We start from the raw sequence: 26,408 nt of genomic DNA on the forward strand, positions 1-26,408 counted from the left end.
GTGTGCAGTGTCAAAATGATGTCAAAAATTAGTGTTAAAATATCATTTTCATATATATATATATATATATATATATATATATATATATATATATATATATATAAAGAAGACCAGTAATGCAAAAATACTGTGTTGAAATTGAACTTAAAAAATAAAATAAATTTATACAGCCAATATTCTATCAAAAAGTTATTGTAATTGTTCTTGATTTTCTTCTCCCGAGTTCAAGTTCATGTGTTGTTGAAATTTAGTATCTTCTTTGATCATTTTACTTCATTACTGATCTCAGACTAACAAAGAAACAAACAGAAAAAGACTATATCATCTATTGATGAAGGAAACAGGAAAAACAAAGATAGTAACATGCAAAAAGAGAGATCATAGAATTAAGCATTTGAAGGAAGTAAAGCTTATCATTTAAGCAAAGAGAAGGTCCTCCAGGCTCTTTGTTTTTCTAGCAACAAAAAATGGAGGATGAAGAAAGAAGTGACTAGGGGAATGAGGGTTACAAAGCAACACTGAGACTTAAAATATAATTAAAGTTCAAAACTTGTGTTTGTTGTATGACTTAATAAATAACTACTCAACTTGTTGTTTCCCTATAGCCTGAGTTCAAGATCCAAGTCTTCCATTGCGTGATGAAGTTCTACATTTGAACATGGTGGTCTGAGGAAGAGAGGAAGAGAAGAAATGTTGTTTTTTAGTCTCTTGCAACTGATGTTTGGTGGTGATGAATTTTGGCCAAACATGGTAGTGCTCATACCCATAGACAAACTTGTTTCAACAAAACTGTACTCCATTGCTTGTTCTGAATTAGGAGACCCCATTTGTCTCAAGATGGATGAAGAAGAAGAGGAAGGTGAAAAATTATTTTGTTGTGAGAGTGATCTGGTTGTAGAAATTGTAGTAGCTTGGCTAGAATAGTTATGAGAATGAGTAAGGCCACAGTTTATCTGGGTGGAGATGAGTGGTGCAGAAAAAGGATGATTATTATTACCTAATAAGGATTTGATGGTGTGATGATTTTGCTTGAGTCTAGCCTTGTCCCTTCTGTGAATATTCATGTGACCACCAAGAGCTTGTGCAGACCTGAACTCTCTCTTACAAAAGGTGCAAGAGTAAGGTCTTGGAGGCCACATGCTACCAACTGCATCTTCTGCAAAAGCTCTTTCTTCCCAATTGTTCCTTCTGTCATCTCCAATAATTGCTGGTTTTTCATGCTGTGACTGTGACTTCATCTTTTGTTCTCTCCTCACAAACATCAAACACTGATAGTGCTGAATTCAAGCTCAGGATGCTGATTCAGTATAGAATATATATATATATATATATATATGATAATGGCTTGGTTATCTATATGGAAGAATTAGGCCATGAAAATAGCAAAGGAGTGATAGGTTGCATGTCCCTTGAAAGATAATTGAAAGCAACTAAGGAGTCTATCAAGAAAAAGAAAAGTCTAGCTGTAAAGGTTCTGAATCTTTTTGGCTTTTCTAGCAGGTTACTGCTACTTTTGGATATATATTGATAAGTGAACAGAAATTTTTTTCAACTACACGTGTGTTATTTTTTTATTCAATTTATAATACATAAGTCTAATAATAACAAATAAATAATAAATTAATTAAAAAAATGACATATATATTATATTAAAATATTTTTAAAAAATATGTGTTAAAATACTTTTTTTTTAAAATTTATCAGTGATTTTCCTTAAGATATTAATATGTCAATACAAATTTTTTTCAACAATTGACATAACACACGTATTATTTTTTATTAAGTTTAGAGTATATTAGCATAATAATATAATTAATAAATTAGTAAAAAAAACGTGTATTAAATCAAAATATTATAAAAAAAATATGTGCTAAAATATTTTTTTCTTATATGGACAAGTTTTTTGTTTATAAAATTCAAATTTAACGTCTTATTTAAAATATTTTATTGGAATTAATGTGATTGCTATTACCAGAAGAGCTTCTGTCTAGTTTTTTTTTCTTAAGTTAACGACAATTAGATAATAAAAATAAGCAATTCATTAGATAAGGTTAGAAATATTAGTAATTTGAAATATGGTTATGAAGATAAATATATAAATTTATAAAATACAACTGCTGAACTTGATCCTTTGAAGCTTCCATGAACCTTAGGGTTTGTGGTTGTAAGAGCTTTGACTAATACCAATGTTATGCATTCATGCAAGTAAAAAGAGAAATAAATAAATAAAAAGTACATATTAGAATTATAATTTTTATAATATTGAAATAATGAATTGAAACTGAAAAATGACATATAGGTCATTTAAAATACTGAACCAGCACATTAGCCTATATAGGATAGGCCCCTGTAACATTTTACCACTCCCAGTAATTGAAGTTCTTAACATGTGGAAAAAATTACCTACTCAAATTTCTTCATTTTTCTCTTCTAATTAAATTTTCTTCGAGGATTAAATTACTATTACCTAGCAGAGTTATTCCCATTAAAAGAGGTTTTTTATATTTATTTTCTAGAATACTGGCAAGAAAAACAAGAAAACAACGTTAAATCAGTCCAACACAACCTGCTGACAAGAAAAACTGCATTTTAAACTGTTGTTTTTCAAAGGGCTGTAGTGCGTTCTTAATAATATAATTTTAAAAAATAATTTTAAATTTAATTAAATCTTTATAAAGTAAAAGGTTTAATATCTTATTTGGTCCCAAGTTTTATGGGTTTGGTTCAAAATGATTCCATCTTTGAAAAAAAGTTCATTAAAATCCCTTAATTTGTTAAAAAATGTTTAATTCAATCATTTTCGCTAACACCGTTAAAAACCTAACGGTACAAATGTCAATGTGTCCAAAGCTTCGTATTGGAATGCATATGTGTCACGTTTGAGTTGGTGTCACATCCAAACACCAATTTCACCGCAGCCTCACCACCACTATTACCGCCGCCGCCTTCTTTCCCTCCTCCTCCTCTCGACATGGGGGAGTTCTTTCATCCGCCCAACCTCACTCATACTTTGTCGGACGATGAGCTGTTCTGGAGGGCTTTCCCTATAATCCCGAAGGTGGCTTTCATGTTTTTAACCAAGGGTCTCCTTCCCATGTTGCCCCTCTAGGAGAGGATAGAGTGGTATAGTCGAATAGAGTGGCGGTTGACGAAGATGAAGATATTTCATCAAGAACACATTGAAAACCAAAACTTGATAATTGAAATACGGAAATTGAAGAAGGAAGTTACATCAGAGTCAGCATACGTGGAACAAAGAAACAGTACAGCAATATCTGTGCCAGCTGATGGTTCATTCAATAGCTCAATTCCCAACAAGGCAGGGTGTTTTGCATATCTGCATATGAGAATGTTTCTTATGGTAAAGACTAACTCACAATGCATTTGCTAAACCAGAAACTCAATAAATAGCATTTCCTCTTCCTATTATAAGGAAACTGTAGGGGAGAACATCAATGGTATTTTTCTTTATCATGATTTTTTAACAGTAATGTTTCTGATTAGGAAGAAAAGAGGCAGTCAATAAATTTTGCAGGGTGCACGGTGTTGGCTAGTGGATAATATGAACAATATCTCAGAATATGTTTGCACATTTAAAATACCTTGAAACTAAAAATTCAATAACATGTAATGACTCAGAAATGTAATCTGGGGAAGTTGGCCAGCCCGTAAATCCATCTCTGCTTGAACTATGCTCCATTCCATTTTGAGAACCAGGAGCAGCATGAAGGTCAATTATGCATTTGATATCATATTCTCTGCAATGTGATAAACTGATAATTAGCAAAGTTCCAATTGTGCTAAAACCTTGAAGATAATGCAGCAAAATCAAAACCTACTGTGCCCATAAAAATGCATTATCTAGAGCTTCAAGAGTTCCTCCGATATATGGACCCGAAGGATTAGGATCAAAAGCAATCCACCACCCAACTGGTATCCTCACAGTATTTATTCTATGTTTATATAGAAATTTGAAATCCTCTATCGTGATAAAGCTATTTCTATGTCTCTGCAGTTACAAAAAGTTGAACAATCAAATAGGGAACACAATCTGGTATTTTACTTTTTTAGTATCATAGCTTTCACTGACAGAATAGCATTTGGATAAACGAAATTTATATAAGTTGAATTGAAGGACAAAAGAATGATCCCCCAACGCCCCAAAGAAAATAAATCACAGTTAACACTATAATGTGTGACATTTGCAATAGGAGGGGGCTGACGTATATGCAGGATGATGGCCTATGAGGAGGGTCGTCGCAGGCTCGAACGGAGAACAAAGAAACAATATGGTTGCTTCTGCTGCTGCGGGTGGATGATATAGTTAATTGCACCACGCTAAAGGCGTTGCTGCTACATGCGCCTCCCATCACTGTTCACTTTGTTGAGGTTTAAAATAGAAAATGGGAAATGAAACAGAACAGAGGGTGGTGCAGTCGTCGTTGAAACCGCCAGTCTGGGCGGAGGATATTGTGGGAGAGGTCATAGAGGAAGGAGTGGGCGGTGCAACATCTTCAAACGTGACACGTATGCATTCCACTACACAGCTTTGGACATGGTGTCTTTTGTATCGTTTAATTTTTAACGGTGTTAGCAAAAAGGATTGAATTGAACGTTTTTTAATAAATTAAGAGATTTTAATGAACTTTTTTTAAAGATGGGATCATTTTGAACCAAACCCATAAAAGTTAGGACCAAATAAGATATTCAACCTAAAGTAAAATTTATATCCAAATGATTAATTCTCATCGTGGTAAGATTTTTGTGTGATAGAGTTAATAATAGTTATATCATTCGATTATTATTGTTTCACCGTTTGACACCATTCGGTTTTATTCAAGATCACGATTGATCTTGTGTTATATTGAATAAAACTAAATTGTGTCAAACCCTAAAATAATAGTAATTGAATGGTATAACTGTTATTGAGAATTTATGAGCATCATAGCCTAAAATTAAGATGATACAAGGAATTGAGCTACCTGTGTGTGTTTGTGGTAATGTTCCTGCACATTTGGAACTGAAAGCCATTATAAGATACAGAATATCAAGCATTATAAATTGAGTTTCAAAAGCCATCATAATTAAAGTCGTGTAATTAATGTGTAAAGTGATAGTTTATTCCAAGTTATATAATTGCTGACAACATAAATTTCATTTTGTATGAACTTATTTTATTAATTTAATTCATACCTCTGAGTTAATATTTTAATTCTTATATCAAGATTAATTCACACCTCGGTTAACTATATTATCTGGATTAGTAGAGAGTGAAAATTTTATTAATTATAAAAAAAAATATAATGCTAATTGGAAATCATTTTAAAAATAATTTTTAAAATAATTATTATATAATCAGTAGTTCTTCCTCATATAACAGTTTATCATTAATGGTAATGTAGTTTAAGAAAAGGTTTAGACACGGATAAAGTTCGCAATAGTTATAAATTGGTTATAATTTTATAGTATTTGGAAATTCTTCTCCTTTTAGATATCCTTCACATTTCTATAGTATTTCCTTTTACTGATTATCTATACTTAGAGATTTTTCATTCTTACTTTCTATATTTTAATTTTTTTTAAATTAAAATATTATTTTATTAATTTTATACCTTTTAACTTACTCTTTTTAAAAAATTTAATATTTTTTTAATTATAAAGTTTCCTAAAAATAAATGACAATTATTTACAATAAAATAATAAAATTTATTTATATTTACAATAAAATTATTTTTTATTATCATAAAAAAAATAACACATATTCATGGTGTTTTCACTTTGCTAATAATTCTAACTAGTTTACTCTAATTTTGACATCACTAATCAAATGAAGAATATTGATTATTATTGTTTTAGTCTCTGAAAAAGATATCATCATTTGATGATTATCATTACTTTATATTAATATTATTGTTACTTGATAGGATACGTACTTTTTTTTAAGATGATATTTTGAAAACATTTTTTGATAATTTTTTTTACAACGGACATGTATCATCATTTTATTGATCTATTTGAATTTACGTTTAAAAAAATATTTAAAACAGACTAATCACAAGCTGTCTCGTATATGTTGTCAAAAAATTATTAAAAAAGTGTTGTTAAAATAATTTTTTTCTTTTTTTTTTCTTCTGAATGAAAAATTGAACATAAAAAAAACCATCAAGAGCTTTTGTTAAATTTGTATTAGCTAGTTTACATAAGATGCATATGCAGGGAGAAATGAGAAGTGGTGGGAAAGTTAGAAAGATGATATTTTGACAAGTATTTTTTATAATTTTTTAATAATAAATATCATTATTTTATTGTTCTGTTTAAATTTATATTTAAATAAAATCTAAAACAAATCAACCATAAATTATCATGTAAACATTGTCAAAAAATTATAAAAAAAATAATTGTTAAAACAATTTTTTTTGCGGAAAGTTATGGGTTCCTCTGCAAGATCTAATTTTAAGTTTGTATTAATGTTTGGGCCCTTATTTCAGTAAAACGAAGTAGAACATTATATGAGACAACGACTCATGTATATGATATTAAACAGGTTAGACAGATAGTACAGTTTTCCTTAAACAAAAGCCTGAATTGTCTTTTACATCTTCTGTCCTTTCTGTAGCAGCTCCAACTTTTTTATGCAAAAAAAATATATATAAAGGAAAAGGAGAATAAAAATGAAGAAGATAATATTATCATTTATTATTATTTTTATGAATGAAAAAACTACTATTTTAGAGAATATGATTGTTTTTACGCCAAAGACATGAAGAAATGATCGTACTCATGACAGAAAACTGCATTTTCTTTTATTTTTTTTCCCTGATGCATGCATGATTCATTGTTGATTTGTTGAGAGATGGATGTCTTGAATTGTAATGGTGCATGTTTGATTCTGCTTGAAGTCATAAATGATCTGCATGAAAGCAGAAGCTATTAGAAGTAGCTTCTGCATTATTACATCATCTGACATAGTTTTATTGTTTTATACCATTGTTTTTCTGAGGCTCCACCACGTTAATTTATGCGAGTTTTCACTCAACATGAAAGCTGATAATTAATTAGCATGTGACGTTACTCTGTGATTTCTATTATATACCAAGTCACATTATTACACACACTGTTTCTCATTCACGCGGCTAATTCAAAACCATATGTTTTTCATACCTATTCATATATTTCATATATTATATTTTTAATCTTTTTATCATATAATAATTTATTATGTTTTTAAGATATTTATAGTGTGACCTCTGTCTTCATAACAAGCAGGATGTTTTTATATAAGAATCTCAGACACTAACTTCTTTTAGCCTTCATATACTCCTCTATTCTCCCTTTTTCATTTATACTTTATTATCTCTTTTCTAATTTTAAAATTATTTTTAAATCATTCTTAGAATGATTTATTATTTTTCTTTGTATTATTTTTTTTGTTAAACTAAAACTCCTTCTTAAACAAAACTTAACTGTCATAAAATCTGATGTTAAAATTTAAAAATTCTTGTTTTGATATTTTTTTTTAACTTTTTTTTTCTTCACTTAAATACTACACAGGTTTTCAGTTGCCTTCCGTGTTATATGCACGTGGGAGGGACCGTACAAGTAATAATATGACCACGGGATTTATAAAAGTTACATGTCAAAAGATATTTTTTGTTATACATAATACCATTTTAATTTTGAGTTGTTTATATAAATAATTATTCTTACTAATTGTTTAATATTTGTACTAATTATAAGAGAAAAAACATGAAATTATGAATAAAGGTGATATTTGTGTAACATGATGATAAGCATTCTAATTACTGCCTTCCATATAATATTTTGTCATATAACATCTTTATGCATCTGTCTATATTAAATACAGATAAAAGTTAAAGTATATTAAAAGAAAAAGTGTTACCGTTTTCTAATATACTTCAATAATTTATTTCAACAAATTTGTGTATTTGTTGATAAATCTTTTAAACAGTGGTAAGAAAAAGAACATCCTGAGATGCTCTTCATTCCATGGATTAAAGTCCACTACAGTTTTGGTGGATTGCATGAAAAGACCGTTTTCACTGTATCATTGCATGAACCTTTGTAATTCATTTGAGTTTTCATAAATACAAATTTACAGAATTAGCAGTAATTAAGATATTCTGTTTGCAAAAACAAAAATGAATACGTCAAGGTTATCAGTAAAATGCTTCACCATAAGTAACTTTATGGAAATGATAAGTATGACTGGTACACCATAATATTAAATGAAAAAAATAGGCAAATCAAAGCAGAAATTGTAGGCTTGAAATTGAAGTAAAATTATAAAAACTCTATTTGAGCTCTGAAACAGTAGCATAAGTTGATAAATCAATGAAGGCATACCCTTGGACGTTCAAATATATATATATATTTATGACAATTTCAAAACTTGTGTAGCTTGCATCATACCGAGTAAATTACATCTCGCAGCTAGGTAAATAGAATATCGAGTTCTGTACAATTTAGTAAGAAAGACTCAATAAATCTGCAGTTAACCAGCAAATGCGTGGTCTCATGGAGAGAGGAAGTGGTCTCTTTAAGGACCACACTACAAGGGTTCATTCTAATATGCCTCAAGCTATAACATACCTTCAACCAAAAACCGTACACTAGCATCAAGAGTCCCAGTGAAGATGTGAATGAGATCTGAGAAGTTTTGCATAATCACTTGAAGAGAACCCGGACAACCTCGGAACAAAAGAAAACCAATCAAGGACTGAGATCATGGATTCAAAGGGGCACCAAAAAAGCCAATTCAGGTAGCTAGGGAGCTGCAGCTATTATTAACTAATACCAGGACCATCTTGACCTGCTGTTTCATTTGAAGACACAGAATTGTTTTCATCAGATACCAAACCTTCAACCTTTTCAGTCTGTTTTTTCTGCAAATCCTTGGAATCTGACTCCGGGAACACCTCAACTTGCATTGACGGAGAAATATTATTTATATGCAGCCATGTCAGTTCCCACAAACTACTTCCATCTACACTACTGCTCCGCACTAGTACTTGCCCCGTTTTCATTACAAGCACAGTGTTCTTAAGAAGCTCAGGCACAAGTTCGTGAAGCTTCTCGCTTCTCCTTCCTCTAATTTTCACCTTCATATAAGTTTCTAACCGACTTAGTACAGCCAGCCATAATGTGCTGAAGTCTGGCAATTCTGATAGATATTGGATTAACTGGAGGAAAACTTTACACAGGAGCTTCAGAGCAAGAACAAGTGTTCCTTCTATGTTCCGGTAGTCCTTTTGAGACTGTGTTTGAGAAATTTCAATCAGGTCATCAAGCACAGAGAAGATCACTTGATCGAAACATTGTAACCACAAGCTATGTGGGAGATTAATCCCCACTGATCCTGTCAAGCACTTTTGTAAAGATAACAACGCATGGTTTCTAACCTCCTCTCTCTGGTCCAGACACAGTTTTTTTAGTCCCTGTACGAGCCTCAACCACATGTCCCCAATATCCTGCAACACCTTTGCCAATTCCTCTTCTTTCGTTGCTTGCTTAGCATCCTTAGTCCACTTCTCTAAACAACTGACAGACCCTGACATAAGATCAAGGGCCATTACAGACCGTTCAACCTGTCCAACACGAGATTCAGCAAACTGCTTGGCTGCATCTATGCAGAGAACATAATTAGCTGGAAGCAAGTGGGCTCCATCTGACATAATGAACAACAATGCGTCAAAACCGGCCTCAGCTGCTTCCAGGTGTCTAGCAGTGATGGAAAGCAGTGATGTAATTGTCCGCCATCCTAAATGAGATCTAATATGAGAGGCATTTGCCTTCATGAGGTGACTAACTTCCTGTGTTATCTGCTCATAATATGCATCAGCAACACGAGCATCAAGCTTAAGGACAAGTTGCAGAGACCTCAGAAGTTCATCAGTAATGTTCTCTTTATAGGGAAGTAACCGATGACAAATTCGTAAAAGGCCAAAAACAGCCTTCTCTACCAGTGCACAAGGCATCACGGTTGACTGAACAATGTTGGAAATATGCTCATATACACCCTGCCAAAGAAGTTCAATTCTATCCCTGTTATTCAGAGTGACTGCTACCAGTAACTCCAGGCAGAAAACCAAAGTATCTTCGTCCTCAGACGTGCTGTTTCCTTTCTTAGGTCTCACTCCTGCACTAGTGATTGCTTTTGCAAGCTGCAATAGAGATTCGGCTTGCAAAAATTTACTCTCAGAGAATATGCTGTCAATGTGACACTTCTGAATTGTTTGAAGGGTGCATTGCTGAGCAGCAAGTTGTTCTTCACTAGGAACTGATTTTGGCTCTTCGGCACCTAGATACAAGAGTTGACTAAACCTGCTCATCAATCCAGAGGATCTCTTTGTAGTATTTACAGATGGAAGACGCGATAAAGATAAAGCATTAATAGTACGCTTCCCCCCATCCTCAGTTTCTGTAGAAAGCTCTGACTCTTCTGCTGCATCACTGGCAATACGAGTAGGAAGAAGCCCTAACTTATGAAATTTTAAGATGCAATCAAGAATATTTCTCCACCCTGTGCGGATGAAATCACCATACCTATTTGCAATAGTGAAAACTGTCTCAGTTGCCATTCTTGCTTTCATGTCTTCTCCAAAGGCTAGGATGGATTCCTCAACAGCTAATGGATCAAAAACAGTAACAAACTTACAAAGTGACACGACCAAATCATCCAGTATATTTTCAAGATGATAGTAAGCTGATATCTTTGCAACAGCTATGAATCCATCCATACATGTTTGGTATACCTCCGCATTCTCAGCATTATCAAATACCACAGAAATTGCCGCAATTGTTGGACCAGACAATATAGAAAACATATCATAATCAAGGTATGCTTTGGAATCAGAAACAATGAATGGATCAGATTTTTTTGACTTATGCTTGAGATAAATCCACCGACTTGGGGTCATTTCAGGGAAACCAGAACCTTGCTCAGGAGTTGTTCGAATCTCATTCTTACAAATTGAATGGTAAAGTTCAGACAGAAACTCTCGAGGTAGATCACTGCCACCATTTATTCGCCTATTATTACGGATAAAATCCTCTTCTGTCATCTTGTTTCTGACCTGTGAATTGTGATGATCTGTATTAAGCATTATAATTGAGTATGATAACAACAGAGCAGCATCTTTATTGGCTAGGATCTGTGGAGACTGTTCATAATATCGTTCTGAGAAAGCTTCAAGCACCCTCTGTATCTTCTGTGATTCTCCAGGCAGTCTGAAAGTCTCCAAAAATAGGCGTAGGGCAGTGTCTAACATCATGTCTTTGAAATCAAATGTTTTAGCAAATTCACGAAGAACTTCAATGCAGAATTCATCATGATTTCCTAGAAAATCACCAATGAGATTCTTATCCAACCCAGCAGTGTATCTGAAAAAGCAGGCAACACTTTGGGGATCAAGTTTGTCAGGTAAAAGATGTGTTCCTTGGAGAAACTCAAGACCTTTCTTAGTATCACGATTAAAATGATCAGCACCAATCATCAATCTTTTCTTGAAGTACTTTCTCCGGGATACAAAAGGAACCCAATTTTTTGGATCACAAAAATTTTCACACTTTTCCTGCCAGAACGGAGTATACTCTTCAAGATTCACAGGAGATTGTTCTGAACTTAAAGATCCATTGCCTATCCTTTCAGCCATTCCGTGCATGACAGCAATAAGACCCTCCAAAGCAAGAATATGCATGGAAGTCAATGGACTGTTCACAGGAAAAGCACTTTTGGACAACAAATTAGCAATGTCTTCAAAGACATTACTGCAAGTTAGGTCACAGTCAAAGTTAGCATACATCTCCACCATGAATGTTTTTTGCCTGCAAAAGTCAACAAGGGCCTCCATGACAACTTCCTGCTGCTGATATGAAGCACCATATTTGCTTTGTGCAAGCCTCAAAATTACACAAGAAAAAAATGCTTCTAGCTGTAATTTGAGTTCTGTACGAAGATGGTGATACAAATTTAGAACAATGCTACATACCATTGAAAGTACGAGAGGACTCATTGACAAACCAAATTGCATAAGATTGCGGAATAATTCATCCTGAATTAAGCTTAGCAATCTAGGGTGCTGGTGAAAGGAAGGCCCTCCCAACTCTATGGCTGAATTAATCAAAGTTAAGGCAAAAAGAGGCACATCTTCATCAAATGCTATAGTGTTAGAGCGAGGACTATTTCCCACATGTTCAGCAACGTTCAGCAAAGAACACAAAAAGTGAAATATTTCCACCATGCAGGGAATCCCATATGGTTCATTTATAAGCTGCAACTCATTCAGGTCAGCCTCTTGATCACTGCTTGCAATTGCTGTGTCTTCATCTAATACAGTGGCTGCCACATCACTCACAGTACTAGGAGCAATGCCTGTGGATAAGGGTTGACCATTACTAGCAGAAGTCAAGTTCCCGTTGTCCAATTGTCTATTTGGAGAATTATGATCATTATTTAGCCCAACAATCTGTTGAAAAAGTGACAAAAAACTATTAGTAATGAAACTTACAAGTTTGTGACATTGACTATAAATATATTTATCATGATGATACATGAAAACAATCTCTCTAACCCTATCTAGTAACAATGCATAAACAACCTCTAACAATCATTTTCTTCTTTTTATCTTTTACCCTTTTGAGAGGTGCAATGCAACACAACAATGCACAACAAGGGGTCGGTTATTACCATACACACACATAATTTTCACGTGGTTTTCCTAAAGAATATAATTAGGGATTTTGGACTATTTTAGGTAGTTTTAGGGTAACTCTGAGAGAGTCAAAGTCCAGCTAAGGTAACTACATGCAGGGGTGGCACTACCTTATAGGTGCAAAAGGCTCTGACCACCTTAATTTGTTTTCTTTTGCAAAAATATGTGTGTGTATGGTAATAACCGACCCCTTCCACATGTGTGTATGGCAAAAGTGCCCTTCCACATGCTATTTAAAATAGAAGTGAATATCAATTATTAGTCCCCTTCTTAAATTTGAAGGGAAAGCAAGAAGATAGGTCTGGAGTCATTTCGATTGGACAAGAGACTTTAAAGCCAGGTTTAATCAGATGACCAACGCCATAAGGTATATTAGAGTATGCCTACGAGTGAGGTTCTAGAGGGAAAGAGAAGAAAGGGTAAACTTCTTAACAGATACACATATGTTTATAAAAATAAATAAACATATAAAACATTAAGTTTAAGTTAATCTACCCTTTTCTTTTTGAAAAAAAAAAAGGCTTAAGTATTTTTTAATCTCTATAAAATGAGCAAGTTTGTTTGTCACTGTAAAAAGAGTTTTCATCCCTCTAAACTTTTAAATCTTTGTTTTTGGTTCCTGTAAAATTATTTAATTTTTATTTTGGTCCAAAATACCCTTTTCTTTATTTTCATCCCACCAAAATCTGAAATCCCTCAACAATTTTAAATCATTGTTTTTGGTTCCTGTAAAATGAGTTAATTTTTATTTTGGTCCACATAAAACCACTTTCATTTAATTTTCATCCCACCAAAATCTGAAATCCCTACTTTTGTTCCTTAATATTCATTTTAAGGAAGATAAATAATATTTGTTTCAGGAATCTAAAAAATATTAGAAGTGACACGCTAACATGAGACTACAAACACTAGTGAGTGTCATCTAAATGATAACTTAGTTCGTTAAACATATAAATTGCCCTGTAATGAGGCTCACGTGAAATCAAGACTAAAAATAAACGATTTCACATTTCTAACAGGTGAAAACCAAAAAAGAATTGCAATGCCCAATACTAAAACACACAAAATATATTTAAGCCTAAAAAGTTACCAGATTAAAGAACAGTTATGAATGATGACAACATTTCCCCCAAAACCTCACTCTCAAATATATCCGAAGATTCCATGATTCCATGATTAATACGTGCAATTTGTAGGGAATAGTAAATTCACGGAAATTGGAAAGTTGAAACAGGTAATAAACAGCAAAGAAGCAGATGGTAAATAAACTAACAAAAATTCATTTTGAATGATTTCAGATTTTGTCAAATGAGAAAAAGTGAATAACAAATAATAGCCAAACAAAAATTCATGCATAAATTTGAATCGTGCTCCTTAGCCCAAGGTCCCAATTTTTCCTTACAACCATTTACCTCCCCTAGAAACTGACAAAATTATCACAGGAAAAAAATGAAATAGCAACCAGTAAGTTTAAGGTAAGATAAATGCTATACCTCTTTCTGTAAAGCAGTGCTGCCATTATTTAAAGCAAGTTCTGCGTTGTCAATATCTTGAAGGTGAGAAAAAATACACCGAACAAGTTCATGCATTGTGTAACGTGCTATCCGCTGCAACAATTCACTTTTGGTTCCTGCTTGATGAACTATACGGAAACAAGTATTTACTATGGTGCAAATATGTTGGTTACTCAGCATCATAGATGCTTTGCTCTTCACACATGCTAGAAGAACTTGTAATATCTTCATTAATACCACTTCTTCCGATCCAGGATCAGTCACCTCAAACCTGCAACTTGTAACAGCATCAACTACCAAGTGCATGGCATCCCCAACATTAACAGTATTTTGATCAATTACATCCAATGTCAAGATCTTGTAAACAGATGATAGAGCGACACCAGTAATTGGTGCACCGGTTTCATCTGATTGAATCACATCCAGAAAAGGCTGGAGATACAAGGCAGGGCTTATTACATGCCACTGATTCTGCCAAGAAAAAATTTGCTTCCTTAATGCCTTCAGAGACTGAACAAGGGAATGCTCCAACTGATCATCATCTGACATATAATGAACTCCCCATCTAACATTTCTTCTCATGACAGCCAAAACAGCACCAATTTCTGCATTGATCATGCATGCCACAGTAGTTTTGTCAGGATACCCAGCATCACACTGTCCAGATGCCTCTTCTATTGCATTGATGCCAGTTTGCGTTTGCAACTTTACATGTCCCATTTTGTCAAGCAGATCTACCTGACATTTACCAATAGAACTTGCCAAGATGAAGCACAGCCATACAAAAGGCAATAGTGGTCTATGAAACAGGCAACCATCACAATGTGATTTGGGGTATCCACATGCCAAATTGAAAAACTAGTAACACATATTCTATCTTCAACACAGTTCACATATGAAAATAGTCTACAAGAACCCCAAAAGTCCATCAAGGCAGCATATGAACAGTTAATAATACATGAGAAGACCACATAAACAACAAGCATACAAACAGGAAAATGTACATAGAAAAAAGATAAGGGTGTTCAACAAATTTATAGGAACAGATAAATCTAACTTTGTCATTGATCTAGTTGAAAAGTATCTCATAAATCTAAGAAGAACTACACATAGACGTGCCAATTTCAAAAAACACTGCATTTACTTGCTCAGTGACCTAAGTGCCATGTCAACTACCCAATATTCAACCCACCAGGGACAAGCTACTCTTCTTACAATGTTACCATCATTACTCAGATTCCTCCGCCAAATTCAATCTCGGGCAGAAAATCCCGAATTCAGTTCAAATCTTAGATCTAGAATCGACCATGAGCCTTTGGATTGAATCGGTTGTAGCACACTAACAAGTGATAATGATCTAATCCACTGAAACATGACCCATTTTGAACTGAATCCAAAATTAAACACAAAGGGGACTCTAAATAGCGTTTATACTATCGATTCCAACAATGAGATCAAGAAGACGAAAATTGACATCCAAATTGAAAAGAAAAAAAAATAAAAAAGTGGGATTGAAAATGGAAGCAAATAAAGATGGCTAGAAAGAAGAAGAAGACGAAGAAGAAGAGCTACCGAGAGCGAGATCGGGAGTGTTAGGGCACAAATGGAGCTGGTGTGTTACATTGAAATCATGGCTTCAAATTGAAATTTTCCTCTCAAGTTCCTCTATAATGTCCCTTTCTCTCTCTTAGAACAAATTATTACAAGAATCACTAATTTCATTCAATTTTGACACATCGCCTCTGTATTATCACTGCAACAACACAACTGTTCAGTTTATTTTGTGCGTAATTTATTCTTCAATGCCGTATACAATATTTACAAGGTTCGTAAGATTTAACATTAATTATAGATGATAGAATGGTCAACATATTTTGTTATAAGAAAATTATCATAGCCAGATGAAACTTATTTAATTTTGAAAAATTATGTAATCATAATTTAATAAAAATAAAAATAGTATATTAACAAAATTACCCACATTTACTCTAATTTATTTATTTATTTAAAAGGTAGTTTGTTTGTTGGGGTTTTATCATTTAAATGGAGATGACACGGATGATTTGGTTTAGCTCATCTAAAGTAATTTGAGAGAATAATATTGTTAAAATAATAAATGTTTTGAAATGAATATTCATACTCTTTTGAGATGAGACAATATTGTTAGAATTTATAACTGTATTTGATGTATTCTTTCATAGTTTTTATTTTTAAAATATATGATTAAGGAAAAAATGCGTATTTAAATTATAATTAGTTTTTATAGTGAGATTATTAGATGTATAAAACAAGTTTGTAATTAAAGACTAAGAATAATAATGTCTTTAGAATTTTCATTTTTGTTTTCATATATGGTGTTAATAATTTATTATACCAAAATTTTAGATTTAAAAATCAAGATCTAAAATATTTTTATAATTATTGAACTTTCATTAAAAATTGCATTTTGTTCCTATTCAAAACTTTGTATCACTTTCATTCACACACTATAAGAAAATGGTTAATTATCAATAGATTTTATTTGTTGATAATGAAAGAAATCTATTAGTAATTTGAGTCTACTAATAAATTACTAATGACAAAAATGAATGAATAAAATGTTTGTTAATAATATTTATTAAGGAATTGGAAAAATCTTCAACTATTACCAATAATAAAAAATTCATTAATTATTGATAAAATTTGGTAATTGGTAATTATTAGGATTTGGTTTTCTTTTTCCTCCTCTTTTTTCTTTTCTTTTTCTTGTTTTCTTCTTTTTCCTCTTCTCTCCTCTTCAATTCTTCATAATCCTTCTTCTTCTCCATTGTTGTTGTCAAGTTTGTCACCTCCTCCTACTTCACCTTTGACTACCACTATTGACATGTCCTACACATTTCCTTTACTATTGCATCGTTGTTACACCACCGTTGTGCCTTCACAACCATCATCGCAATCGACTAGTTTCATCATCTTCTTTATTATCTTTTTCTTCTCATTTATCTCTACTTAATTTATAATAAATATACTTTTTATCCTTGAAGTATTATGAAAAATTGGAAATGATTTCTGGTCAAAACTTTGACACCATTTGGTCACTATACTTTCAAAAATAATGGTTTTGGTTCCTATTTTTGAATGTTGTTAAAATTATACCCGCATGACAAACAATTTTACACTTCAATATATGAAATGCTAACACATAAGGCAACACATGTTTTACCAATGAAAAAATTTATAGGTAAAAAAAGTTATAAATTATCTACTAATTTTACCAACATATTTCAAGACATATAATTAGTGATGAATTTTACATAGATCGATCAAAACTCAAAGTGAGAAATTTGGCATTATTTTACTAACAACAATTCTAACAGAAAAAAAAATTGTAATTTATTTACAAATCAATATTTGTCGATAATACAAATTTTAATTTACTTATAAATATTACTAGTAGATTCATTATCGATTAATATTTCCATTAGTAATTGCAATTCTAAATTTTTTCAACAAAATTTGTAGATAAATTTGATTTTATCAATGAATTTATTCCTATTGGTAAAGTTTTGCCAATAATTATGAAAATTATTGTAGTGTCATACTTTATTAATGAATGGTTAACGTCCACACTAGTTATGTCACCTAGCTGTGTGTGTTGACACCTTTCTCCACTATTTTCTTCGTTAACCCCCATTCCCTTACTTATCCCATCCTTTGAAGCCCCTTATTCAATATTTATCACAAAAATCAATTCATTTCCATCATAGTTTTCGAAGACGAAAACAATCACCTTAAGGTTTTATTTTCGTAGCCTCTCTTGATTCCAAAACACAACCCCAACTTCCTAGTTTTACTTTTTTCTCTCTTTAATCTAGACTTTAATATTTTTTTTTCTACTTTCCCGTCATTAACCTTTTATTGCATTTACTTTTCAAAATCTTTGAGCTTGAATATTTGTACTTTTGGACTTTTGATCCTTTTATTGTCTTTTTCAATTTAGGGTTAAAGATATAATTGTTCCATCATTGTGAAAGCCATTTGCTCTTGAAATTGTAGAAGGAAATCTTCCTCAACCTATTTTTTTTTTTTTCTTTACTAGTTTCTTACTTTAGGAACTTAACACCGTGTTTTTATTTTTATTTTAAAAAAAATAAAAATAGTATACTAACAAAATAACACACATTTAACTATAGCTTTAAAAAGTATTTTGCTAACATTTAGTTAGTTTTTTTAGTCCTTTATCATTTACTTTGAGATGATATGAATGATTTGGTTTAGCTGATTTAAAGAAATTTAAAAGAACAATAATATTAAAATGTTATGTTTTTAAGTGATTATTCATACTCTTAAGATAATATTCTTAGTATTTATAATTAAATTTAAAATATGAATTTAAATTATTATTAGTTTCGACTTTGAGATTATCGTACTTACTAGAACAAGCTTTGTTTAAGGGTTAACGAAATAAATGATTCATCTTTAGAACCTCATTTTTGTTCTTATAAACGGTGTTAATGTTTTAGTATAATAATAGTTTCACATTGCTTTAGAATTGATGTACAGGACAATTTAAGAATTAAATGTTTTTAATATTTGATCTTTAAGCTTATTGTGAATTTGTATTTTGTCTTGTTCAAAACTTTAAAAAAATCATTAATTAGCAACGGAAATTGAAAATATTTGTTGATAATAGAAAAAACTTGCCAGTAATTCAATTTTAGCGATAAATTATCAATGAACAAAGATTCATTGGTAAAATACTTGTCGATAAATTTTATTTACAAATTGGAAAATTCGTGAATAATTACAAACAACCAAAATTCTATCGATAAATATATATGTTAATAATTATAGATTGATTGAGGTCATCAACATATTCATTGGTAATTATTGATGAATTTTGACCATTGATAAAATTTTTGGTAAATATCGCACTTGGATATTATTTTCCTCCTTTCCTCCTCCTCCACCTCTAGCTGCCACTATTGTTGTGGCTTCCATCGTTGCTTCCCTGCTAAATCATGTTTGCACCACTATCATGCCCTCTGTCATTGCCATCGCAATGGACTTCAACTACTCCTCGTCTTCCTTATTCTCTTTTCGCCCCTTCTTATTCTCACTCATCTCCATTTAATTTATGAAACAATCTCATCAAACTTGACAAAAATTTCAACGCTTTTTTTTATTGATTGTTTTGCAGATGAAAAATCCGTCAATAATAAGAATTATAAATTATTAACTAATTTTACCAATGAATTTTAAGACATTTTATTACCAACAAATTTTATCAGCGAATTTTACACAAATTGGTCAAAATCCAAATTGGAAAGTTTAACGTTATTTTATTGAAAAAAAATATAATTTACTGATTAATACATTAGTGATGAAAATAATTGTCCATATTATAAGCAAAATTGGTTTAGAATGACGATAGCTTTAGCCCTTGTTCGTTTGAAGGGATAATACTGTTTACTCAGATTTGCGGGCGAGGAATTAACTTGTGAACGTGTTCGTTTGCCTAGATTTGCAAGCAACAAAATGGAGTGATTTGCGAGATGGGGCACTTTTTTTCATCCCGCTGAAACGAGGAGATTTGCACTGATTTCTTTGGAAATTACGTGTATGCCCCTCGTGATTTTCTTAAATATCACGAAGAAGAAGCGTATATTGTGCATTGACGATGGAATTGTATTCGGATACATCATGCGTATCCGGTTCCACCCCTTAAAAAAATTGCAGAATGGAATTGTATTCGGATACATCATGTGTATCCGGTTCCACCCCTTAAAAAAAATTGCAGAAAAGAACGTATTCAGTTCTACGTTCAAAAAATTGCGCTGCGATTCTTTCCTCTCCTCTTCCTGGGATGACACCGTCAAGCTCTAGACCCTCCACCGCCCCACCAGTGTCCGCACCTTCAAGGAGCACGCCTACGGCGTCTACTCCGCCGTCTGGAACTCCCTTCACGCTGACATCTTTGCCTCTGCCTCTGGCGACGGTACCATCCGCAACTGGGACGTCCGCGAGCCCAGATCCACCATGGTCCTCCCCTCCCACGACTACGAGGTCCTCGCCTGCAACTGGAACAAGTGCTGCACACCACTCTCGGTTCACTTCTAGTTTTGAAAGTGTGATGTTTATAAATGAATAATTTATTAAGGATATTTTTGCATAGGAGTCTACTCTGATCATGTTCAAGTGTTTATTAGTTCTTATATGTTTCAGTTTCACTAAATTTAAAATGTTTTCAATTTAATAAAATTAAGTTTTACATTAATTAAAGAGGCTATTGTATATTTGATAACTGTTTTTCTCTTTCACAGTTTCATTAGCTTTTTTTCTTCTCACTAAAATTAAAATAAGTTGCAAATCATGTAAAAAATGCCCTCAAATTTAGTATTTGCCAAATATGACATTTAAAAAAATTCATTTCACTAAATTATAATTTAATTAAATTTTTAAAATTATTTTTAATAATTATTCTAAATTTTTAACTCTTAATAAACATTTTTACAATTAAATATAATATTAACCAATATTATTTTATATTACTTTAATACTTAGAGGCATTTTGGTAATCTTCAATTTTTACCTATTAAACAAATTTTTTAAAACTATCACGTCAATCAAATCCTACACTAATTCTCACAAACTTTATCTTCAAATCCACTCTCAATTACCCACAAATCTACTCAAAAAAACAACAAAAAAATTACCCTCATATCCATTCAAATCATCTCCCATAAATCCATGCAAAAGAACACAGCCTTAATGATAACAAAAATGAGGAAGAACATGGAGATGAGAGTAATGGCGATGTTTAGAGGAAGACATGATGTTCTATAATGTTAAGAGATCATGAGTAATTACAATTGAAATGAAAAACAAAAAGTGATAAAACGGGTCAATCTAATATGTTTTGGTTCAATCCGCCAAAATTATATCAAATCAGGTTGACTTGTCATAAAATAATATTATAAGTTATAATCTAACCTGCCACTTTTTTTTTTAATATTTTAAAATTAAAAAATAAAATAAAATTTGTTTACATATGTAAACAAATATTAAAATCATATTTAATTATATAAATACTTTGGACATTGAGTTGATTGATTGATATTTTAATTGAATAAATTAAAACAACTATTACATTTTACATGTTAAAAAGTTCAACCCGATTCACCTCGATATGGTAGATAAGTGGATTGGCCCTCGGACGACAAGCCATTTTTCAAACCCTACTGAAAAAGAAAAGGATGATTGAAGAAAAATTATAGGCTTGCATGATATAGGACATTATAAGTGATGATCCAGCTTTGTTTCTTGAAGTTCTAAAACATTATTATTTTAGTCTTTAATATTAATCTCTAGATATTCGTTCCAAACTCTTGTATCTTTTAACGATGTTAGATACGTGTATTAGTTGCATAGTTAATATAATATATTGTATTTCTTAAGCGTTGTTGAAGATATTTAGTTCATATATTACATAATTACGTATTCGTATATTTGACTTGATTGTAAAATAAATTTACAAGAGTGTGAAACAATCTCTATAAAATCAAGTAAATTATAACTAAACTTGAAATATCCTAAATTTCTATCTATCTAAAATTTTGGTGTGGAATTTATTTTTTTTTGGGTATTTTTTTTACCTATTTCTTCATATATTTTTATTTGCAAAAAAAACTTAAATATTTTGATTCTACTGTTCCAAGATACTTTTTTAAGATTAATAATAAAGAAAAAAAATTAAAATATCAATTCATCCTACTTAGTAACATAAAACTTAATTTTACTTACATTTGATTCTATCATTTCAAGACAAGTTCTTAAGATTGCTAATAGAGTAAGAAACATTTTAAAAAATCAATTTGCATTTTTTTAAGAAAAAAAAAACTTAATCTAATGCGTAAAATTTAAAAAATATAGATAAAAGTATAATTATTATTTTTTAATATATATACATTAATTGTTACCATTTTTTCCATTATGTATTGTACAAGATTGAGATAACCTCGGTCTACACTATAATGGTATATCGAACTTAATTCAAATTGAAATTGAAATATAGTGGTTGAGTGTAAGTGATGCTCCTATCGAATTAGATGTTAGTTTGTTGTTACCAAAAATCATTCACTAATAGTTTATGGGCCTAAGTCTAGGAGTGTGTGTGCTATTGGAAAGCTGGGCCTGTCCAATAAGTTTGGATAAATTGAGGGTGTTTCTTCCTGCACCTACCTATTTTTCTCCCAGCACCACGATGAAATTTGAACTCCCTAAATTATCCCTCATTAAAAATATAAGAAAAATTCACACACCTTATTATTAATATTTTCTTATTAATATTTTCTTGACATAATGTTCCCAAAAAATATTTTTAAATCTGGAAAATACCTTTTGAAATATTCAATCAAAAACAAAATCTTTTTGGAACGTGTTCTAGAATGTATTTCTAGATTTAAAAATGTCTTTTAGAACACTTATTTTGAAAACTTATTTTTATTCTAAAATATATTTTTTAGTCTGAAACATATTTCTAAATCTGAAAATATTTTACAGAATAGTCATTTCGAAATAAAAAAACATTTTAAAATTGTGTTTCGGATATTACTTTTAAATTGGAAAATATCTTATGGAATGTTCGTTTCAAAATGTTAAAAGCATACATTTTCCTGGAACAGTGAATCTGGAAGGCTTGCACTTCATTTTTTACATTTCTATTACTACAGTGCATGATTTATGTAATTCGGTATGAAGAAAAGAAAGAATAAAAAATGATGATTTGGAGATGAGCGGTGACGATGATTTTGAGATGAGGGAGGTTTTTAATATTATTTAATTGACGGGTAGAATGGATATTAAAATCTTTATGCGGTGTAGAAAGAAAAAATGGAGGTGCATGAAATAGCAGTCTAATTTTGCAATTGTAGTTTTTTTTATTGTTTCCGTGTAATTTGTTTTGTAGATTTTAGAAAAGTTGTAACTATATCAGACCATACACTAAACATCTCCTTATTTACATACTTGAAAAGTTCAAGTGTGATATAACTTATAAAGGGTTTACATAATAAATTTAAAAAGTATTTATAAGCATTCATACAAAATGAATACACATATCACAGTAAAATTTTTCTATATGAGTTTAGAAGGGTGTGTTCACTCGGAGGTAATTGGGGGAAAGTGATTGAGTGAATTTGAGAAGATTTGAGGATAATTTTTTTTTTTGTTTATTTGAGTGAATTTAGAGGTAAACAAGGTGGATTTTGAAGTAAATTTTTTGAATCTGTTATATAAACTAAATCCTACACTAATTCTTACAAACTTTACTTCAAAATCTACTTTCGTTTATCTCCAAATTCACTCAAATAAACAATAAAAAGAATTACCCTCAAATCTCTTCAAATTCACTCAATCACTCTCTCCCAATTAGCTCCAGTGAGTGAACAGTACTTGATTCTAATAATTTCATTCAAGAATTTGAAAATGAATTATTAACTTCCACGTGGAACAATAATAGAACATTTTTTTAATTTTTGGATGTTATATTTCTTTTGCCTGTAAAAAAAATAAGATAAGAAGTAAAAATGATCTCCTTTTTTTCTTTTTTGTCTTATATCTTTTATATTTATAGACATAGCTATAATTTAATTTTAAAAAGGAACATTTTTCAAAATAAAAAATGATATGGAAATTCTTCATAAATATTTTATGAAAAATGAAATTGAGTTATTATTTAATAAATTTAATTTTGAATCTCTTAAAGGATGACATCAATTCAAAAGTATTTTTTTGTATTTTTATGTTTATTAAATAAATTTAATAAATGTTTAAACGTTTTTATTTTTTTAAAATAAGTATGTCTTCTTTTAATTTTTTTAAGGATAGACAAAATTCAATAGATCTAATAATTCATAATCGTCTGAGAAAATATAATTTTATCCATAAATAAAATAATTAGACAGATTCTTATATATTTTTTAAAAATTTTAAAAGAGTTATATAAGATGGAAATATTTCATGTACGATTATATAATAAAAATGGTAATAATAATATCATTACTAAGCCTCTGTTCGCTTGGAGGTATTTACTGTACCAGAAGATTTGAACGGATAGAATTGAGAGATGCACTGTGTTCGTTTAAGAGAATTTGCGCTGATTTGCGCTGATTCTTTTCCGTTGATTTACGGGATGTACCTCAGAAATGCATCCCGCTATTATGAGACGATTTGTGCTGATTTGTATTACAAAGACTGTAATACCCCTCTGCTTTCAGTTTAATTCCAACGTTAAAAAAAGCTTTTGAAACATAAAAATAAAAATGAAATAAGTCGACGAACCCAAGGAACACTGTGCTTTCACGAGAGTTTGTACTGCACCCATGTGATGACCCTGTATCGGCATGCACTTCTTTCTTTTCCACCATGCTTTTGCAGCGTTTTGCACTGCGAGATTCTCTGTTTGACAACACTGTTCACTGCATGCACTGCAAAGAGAGAATCCTGGCATAGTTTGAATTTGAAAGCAAACAGAAAGGCCATTAATAACACGCTGCTTGGTAGATAAGTTGGGTGTGTGTATTAACTGATGCGTGTTTACATGAGACCTACACTACTTGAGAACTCCATGCGCGACTCTGTGTGGTGAACGTTTTGGGTTGGCGACGACGAGCAGAGGTGAGGCATTGTTTCTCTCCATTTTTTCATGTGTTGTTACAGGTACTCATAAGCGCACTGCCATGCATGGGAGGAGGAAGAACGGTGTTGATGATGGAGAACAGTGTTGATGATGATGACGGAGAGATGCAGAACACGCCATGGAAGAAGCTGAACGAGTTGCAGCATGGTCGTATCCGGATACAAGACGCTGGTATCCGGATCCAACACGGTGAAGGAGTTGCACAGGACGCATATCCGAATACAAGGTGGCCGTATCCGGATCCACCTTCTTCAACAATTTGCATGGCAGGCGTATCCGGATCGCGCACATGTGGTATCCAGATCTAGGCAACACATGCCATTTTTGTAGCGTTGTGTCAGCGTCGTTTTCCGGTTGGGTGTGCGTTTATGGTGCGTTCCTTCGTCCGTCCAGCTGAGGTCGACCAGGTCAAGCTTCGTCCATGGAAGAGATGGTGGCTTTCGTCCATGGAAGAGATGGTGGCTATGGTGTTCACGACAACGGCGGAGATGATTGCAGCTATGGCTTCTTTCCGGTTCCACTGTGCGGTTGGCGGTGGCTTCCTTCCTTCCTCAGTCCCGACAGCTACCTTAGGACAATGGTCGTGCCTTCCTTCGTGCATAGGTGGCATGGAGCGAGACGATGCAGGTAGGATATCATGGTCTACGATTGGCATGGAGGGAGAAGATGCAGATGTGTGGCATGGAGAAGAAGACGACGAAAGTCTGTGCGGTGGAGGACAGGGTGATGGGTATGGAGGTGGAGAGGAGGAGGACGACGGTTTAAGGCAACGTTTTGGAATGATTTGAGAGTACCCTGAGAGTAACATGGACTTCAACCAGAGAGCTTTTATTTTGCAGCAGACTAACCATAACCATTTTTATGTTTTGCAGGTTTTTATAAGGTGCATCTGGTCAGCTACAAGTTTTTGGTAAGGGACTAAGGATGTTACTCTTTCAGATTTGCACTAAGTATAGTGATTTGTTTGTGCACTTTCAATTGCTGAAAATTTTTTGACATGAACTGCATGTGGTTCATGGTTTCCGTGGTGAGAATAACACAAATTTTTGTTATGTGCAGAAGTGTTTTGGGTCTTTGTAGTGGTTTCTGGATCTGGTCATCTTCCAAAAGAGGCATTTCTTGGTATAAAATTGTCAAATATATTGTACAAAATTTTTATATATTTTAAAGCATAGTATACATTGTAACTTATTCGTGTAATTTTTTTTTACAGGTTGGTTTTGGTATTGTGAGTAATTTTATTTCAATATTAGCAAGTGAAACCAGTTTCTTATTGGGATATAAGTGTCACTGGCAGTTGAGTATTGCAAAAAAATCTTGCTTCTAATCTTGCTTGAAACCTTCATAAGTGACTTCAAGAGGTACGTTTCATATTACGTTATTTAATTAATAAGAATGAATGTGTGGTTTTTGTTGTTCATGTATGTATTTTGTTTAATTATTATATGAATTGCATGAATATTTATAATTAGGAAATGATTATAT

The 26,408-nt window shown here is 32.0% G+C and overlaps 2 protein-coding genes and 1 long non-coding RNA gene across 5 annotated transcripts; all 3 read right to left on the reverse strand.

Annotated features, from left to right (window-relative positions):
- Positions 1 to 599: 599 nt before the first annotated feature.
- LOC106763320 (probable transcriptional regulator RABBIT EARS) lies at positions 600 to 1,238 on the reverse strand. The gene has a single exon (XM_014647520.1). It carries the CDS (start codon positions 1,236 to 1,238, stop codon positions 600 to 602), a length of 639 nt encoding a protein of 212 aa, XP_014503006.1.
- A 2,038-nt stretch (positions 1,239 to 3,276) lies between these two features.
- LOC111241787 lies at positions 3,277 to 3,897 on the reverse strand. Its single transcript, XR_002668069.1, has 3 exons — positions 3,840 to 3,897; positions 3,603 to 3,758; positions 3,277 to 3,337 (listed from the first exon to the last, which is right to left on the reverse strand). It is a non-coding gene; the product is annotated as an uncharacterized LOC111241787 (long non-coding RNA).
- Positions 3,898 to 8,315: 4,418 nt separating this feature from the next.
- LOC106764771 (ARF guanine-nucleotide exchange factor GNOM) lies at positions 8,316 to 16,032 on the reverse strand. Of its 3 annotated transcripts, none has more exons than XM_014649156.2 (3): positions 15,818 to 16,032; positions 14,225 to 14,979; positions 8,316 to 12,485 (listed from the first exon to the last, which is right to left on the reverse strand). In XM_014649156.2, exons 2-3 carry the CDS (start codon positions 14,963 to 14,965, stop codon positions 8,805 to 8,807), a joined length of 4,422 nt encoding a protein of 1,473 aa, XP_014504642.1. In that variant the 5' UTR covers positions 14,966 to 14,979; positions 15,818 to 16,032; the 3' UTR covers positions 8,316 to 8,804. The 3 variants fall into 3 exon arrangements, with proteins under 3 accessions (XP_014504642.1, XP_014504641.1, XP_022637706.1); XM_014649155.2 differs by having other exon boundaries at positions 14,225 to 14,983; XM_022781985.1 differs by having other exon boundaries at positions 14,225 to 15,044.
- Positions 16,033 to 26,408: the final 10,376 nt, after the last annotated feature.

Source organism: Vigna radiata, chromosome 6 (assembly GCF_000741045.1).
Source record: "Vigna radiata var. radiata cultivar VC1973A chromosome 6, Vradiata_ver6, whole genome shotgun sequence".
Taxonomy (NCBI): domain Eukaryota; kingdom Viridiplantae; phylum Streptophyta; class Magnoliopsida; order Fabales; family Fabaceae; genus Vigna; species Vigna radiata.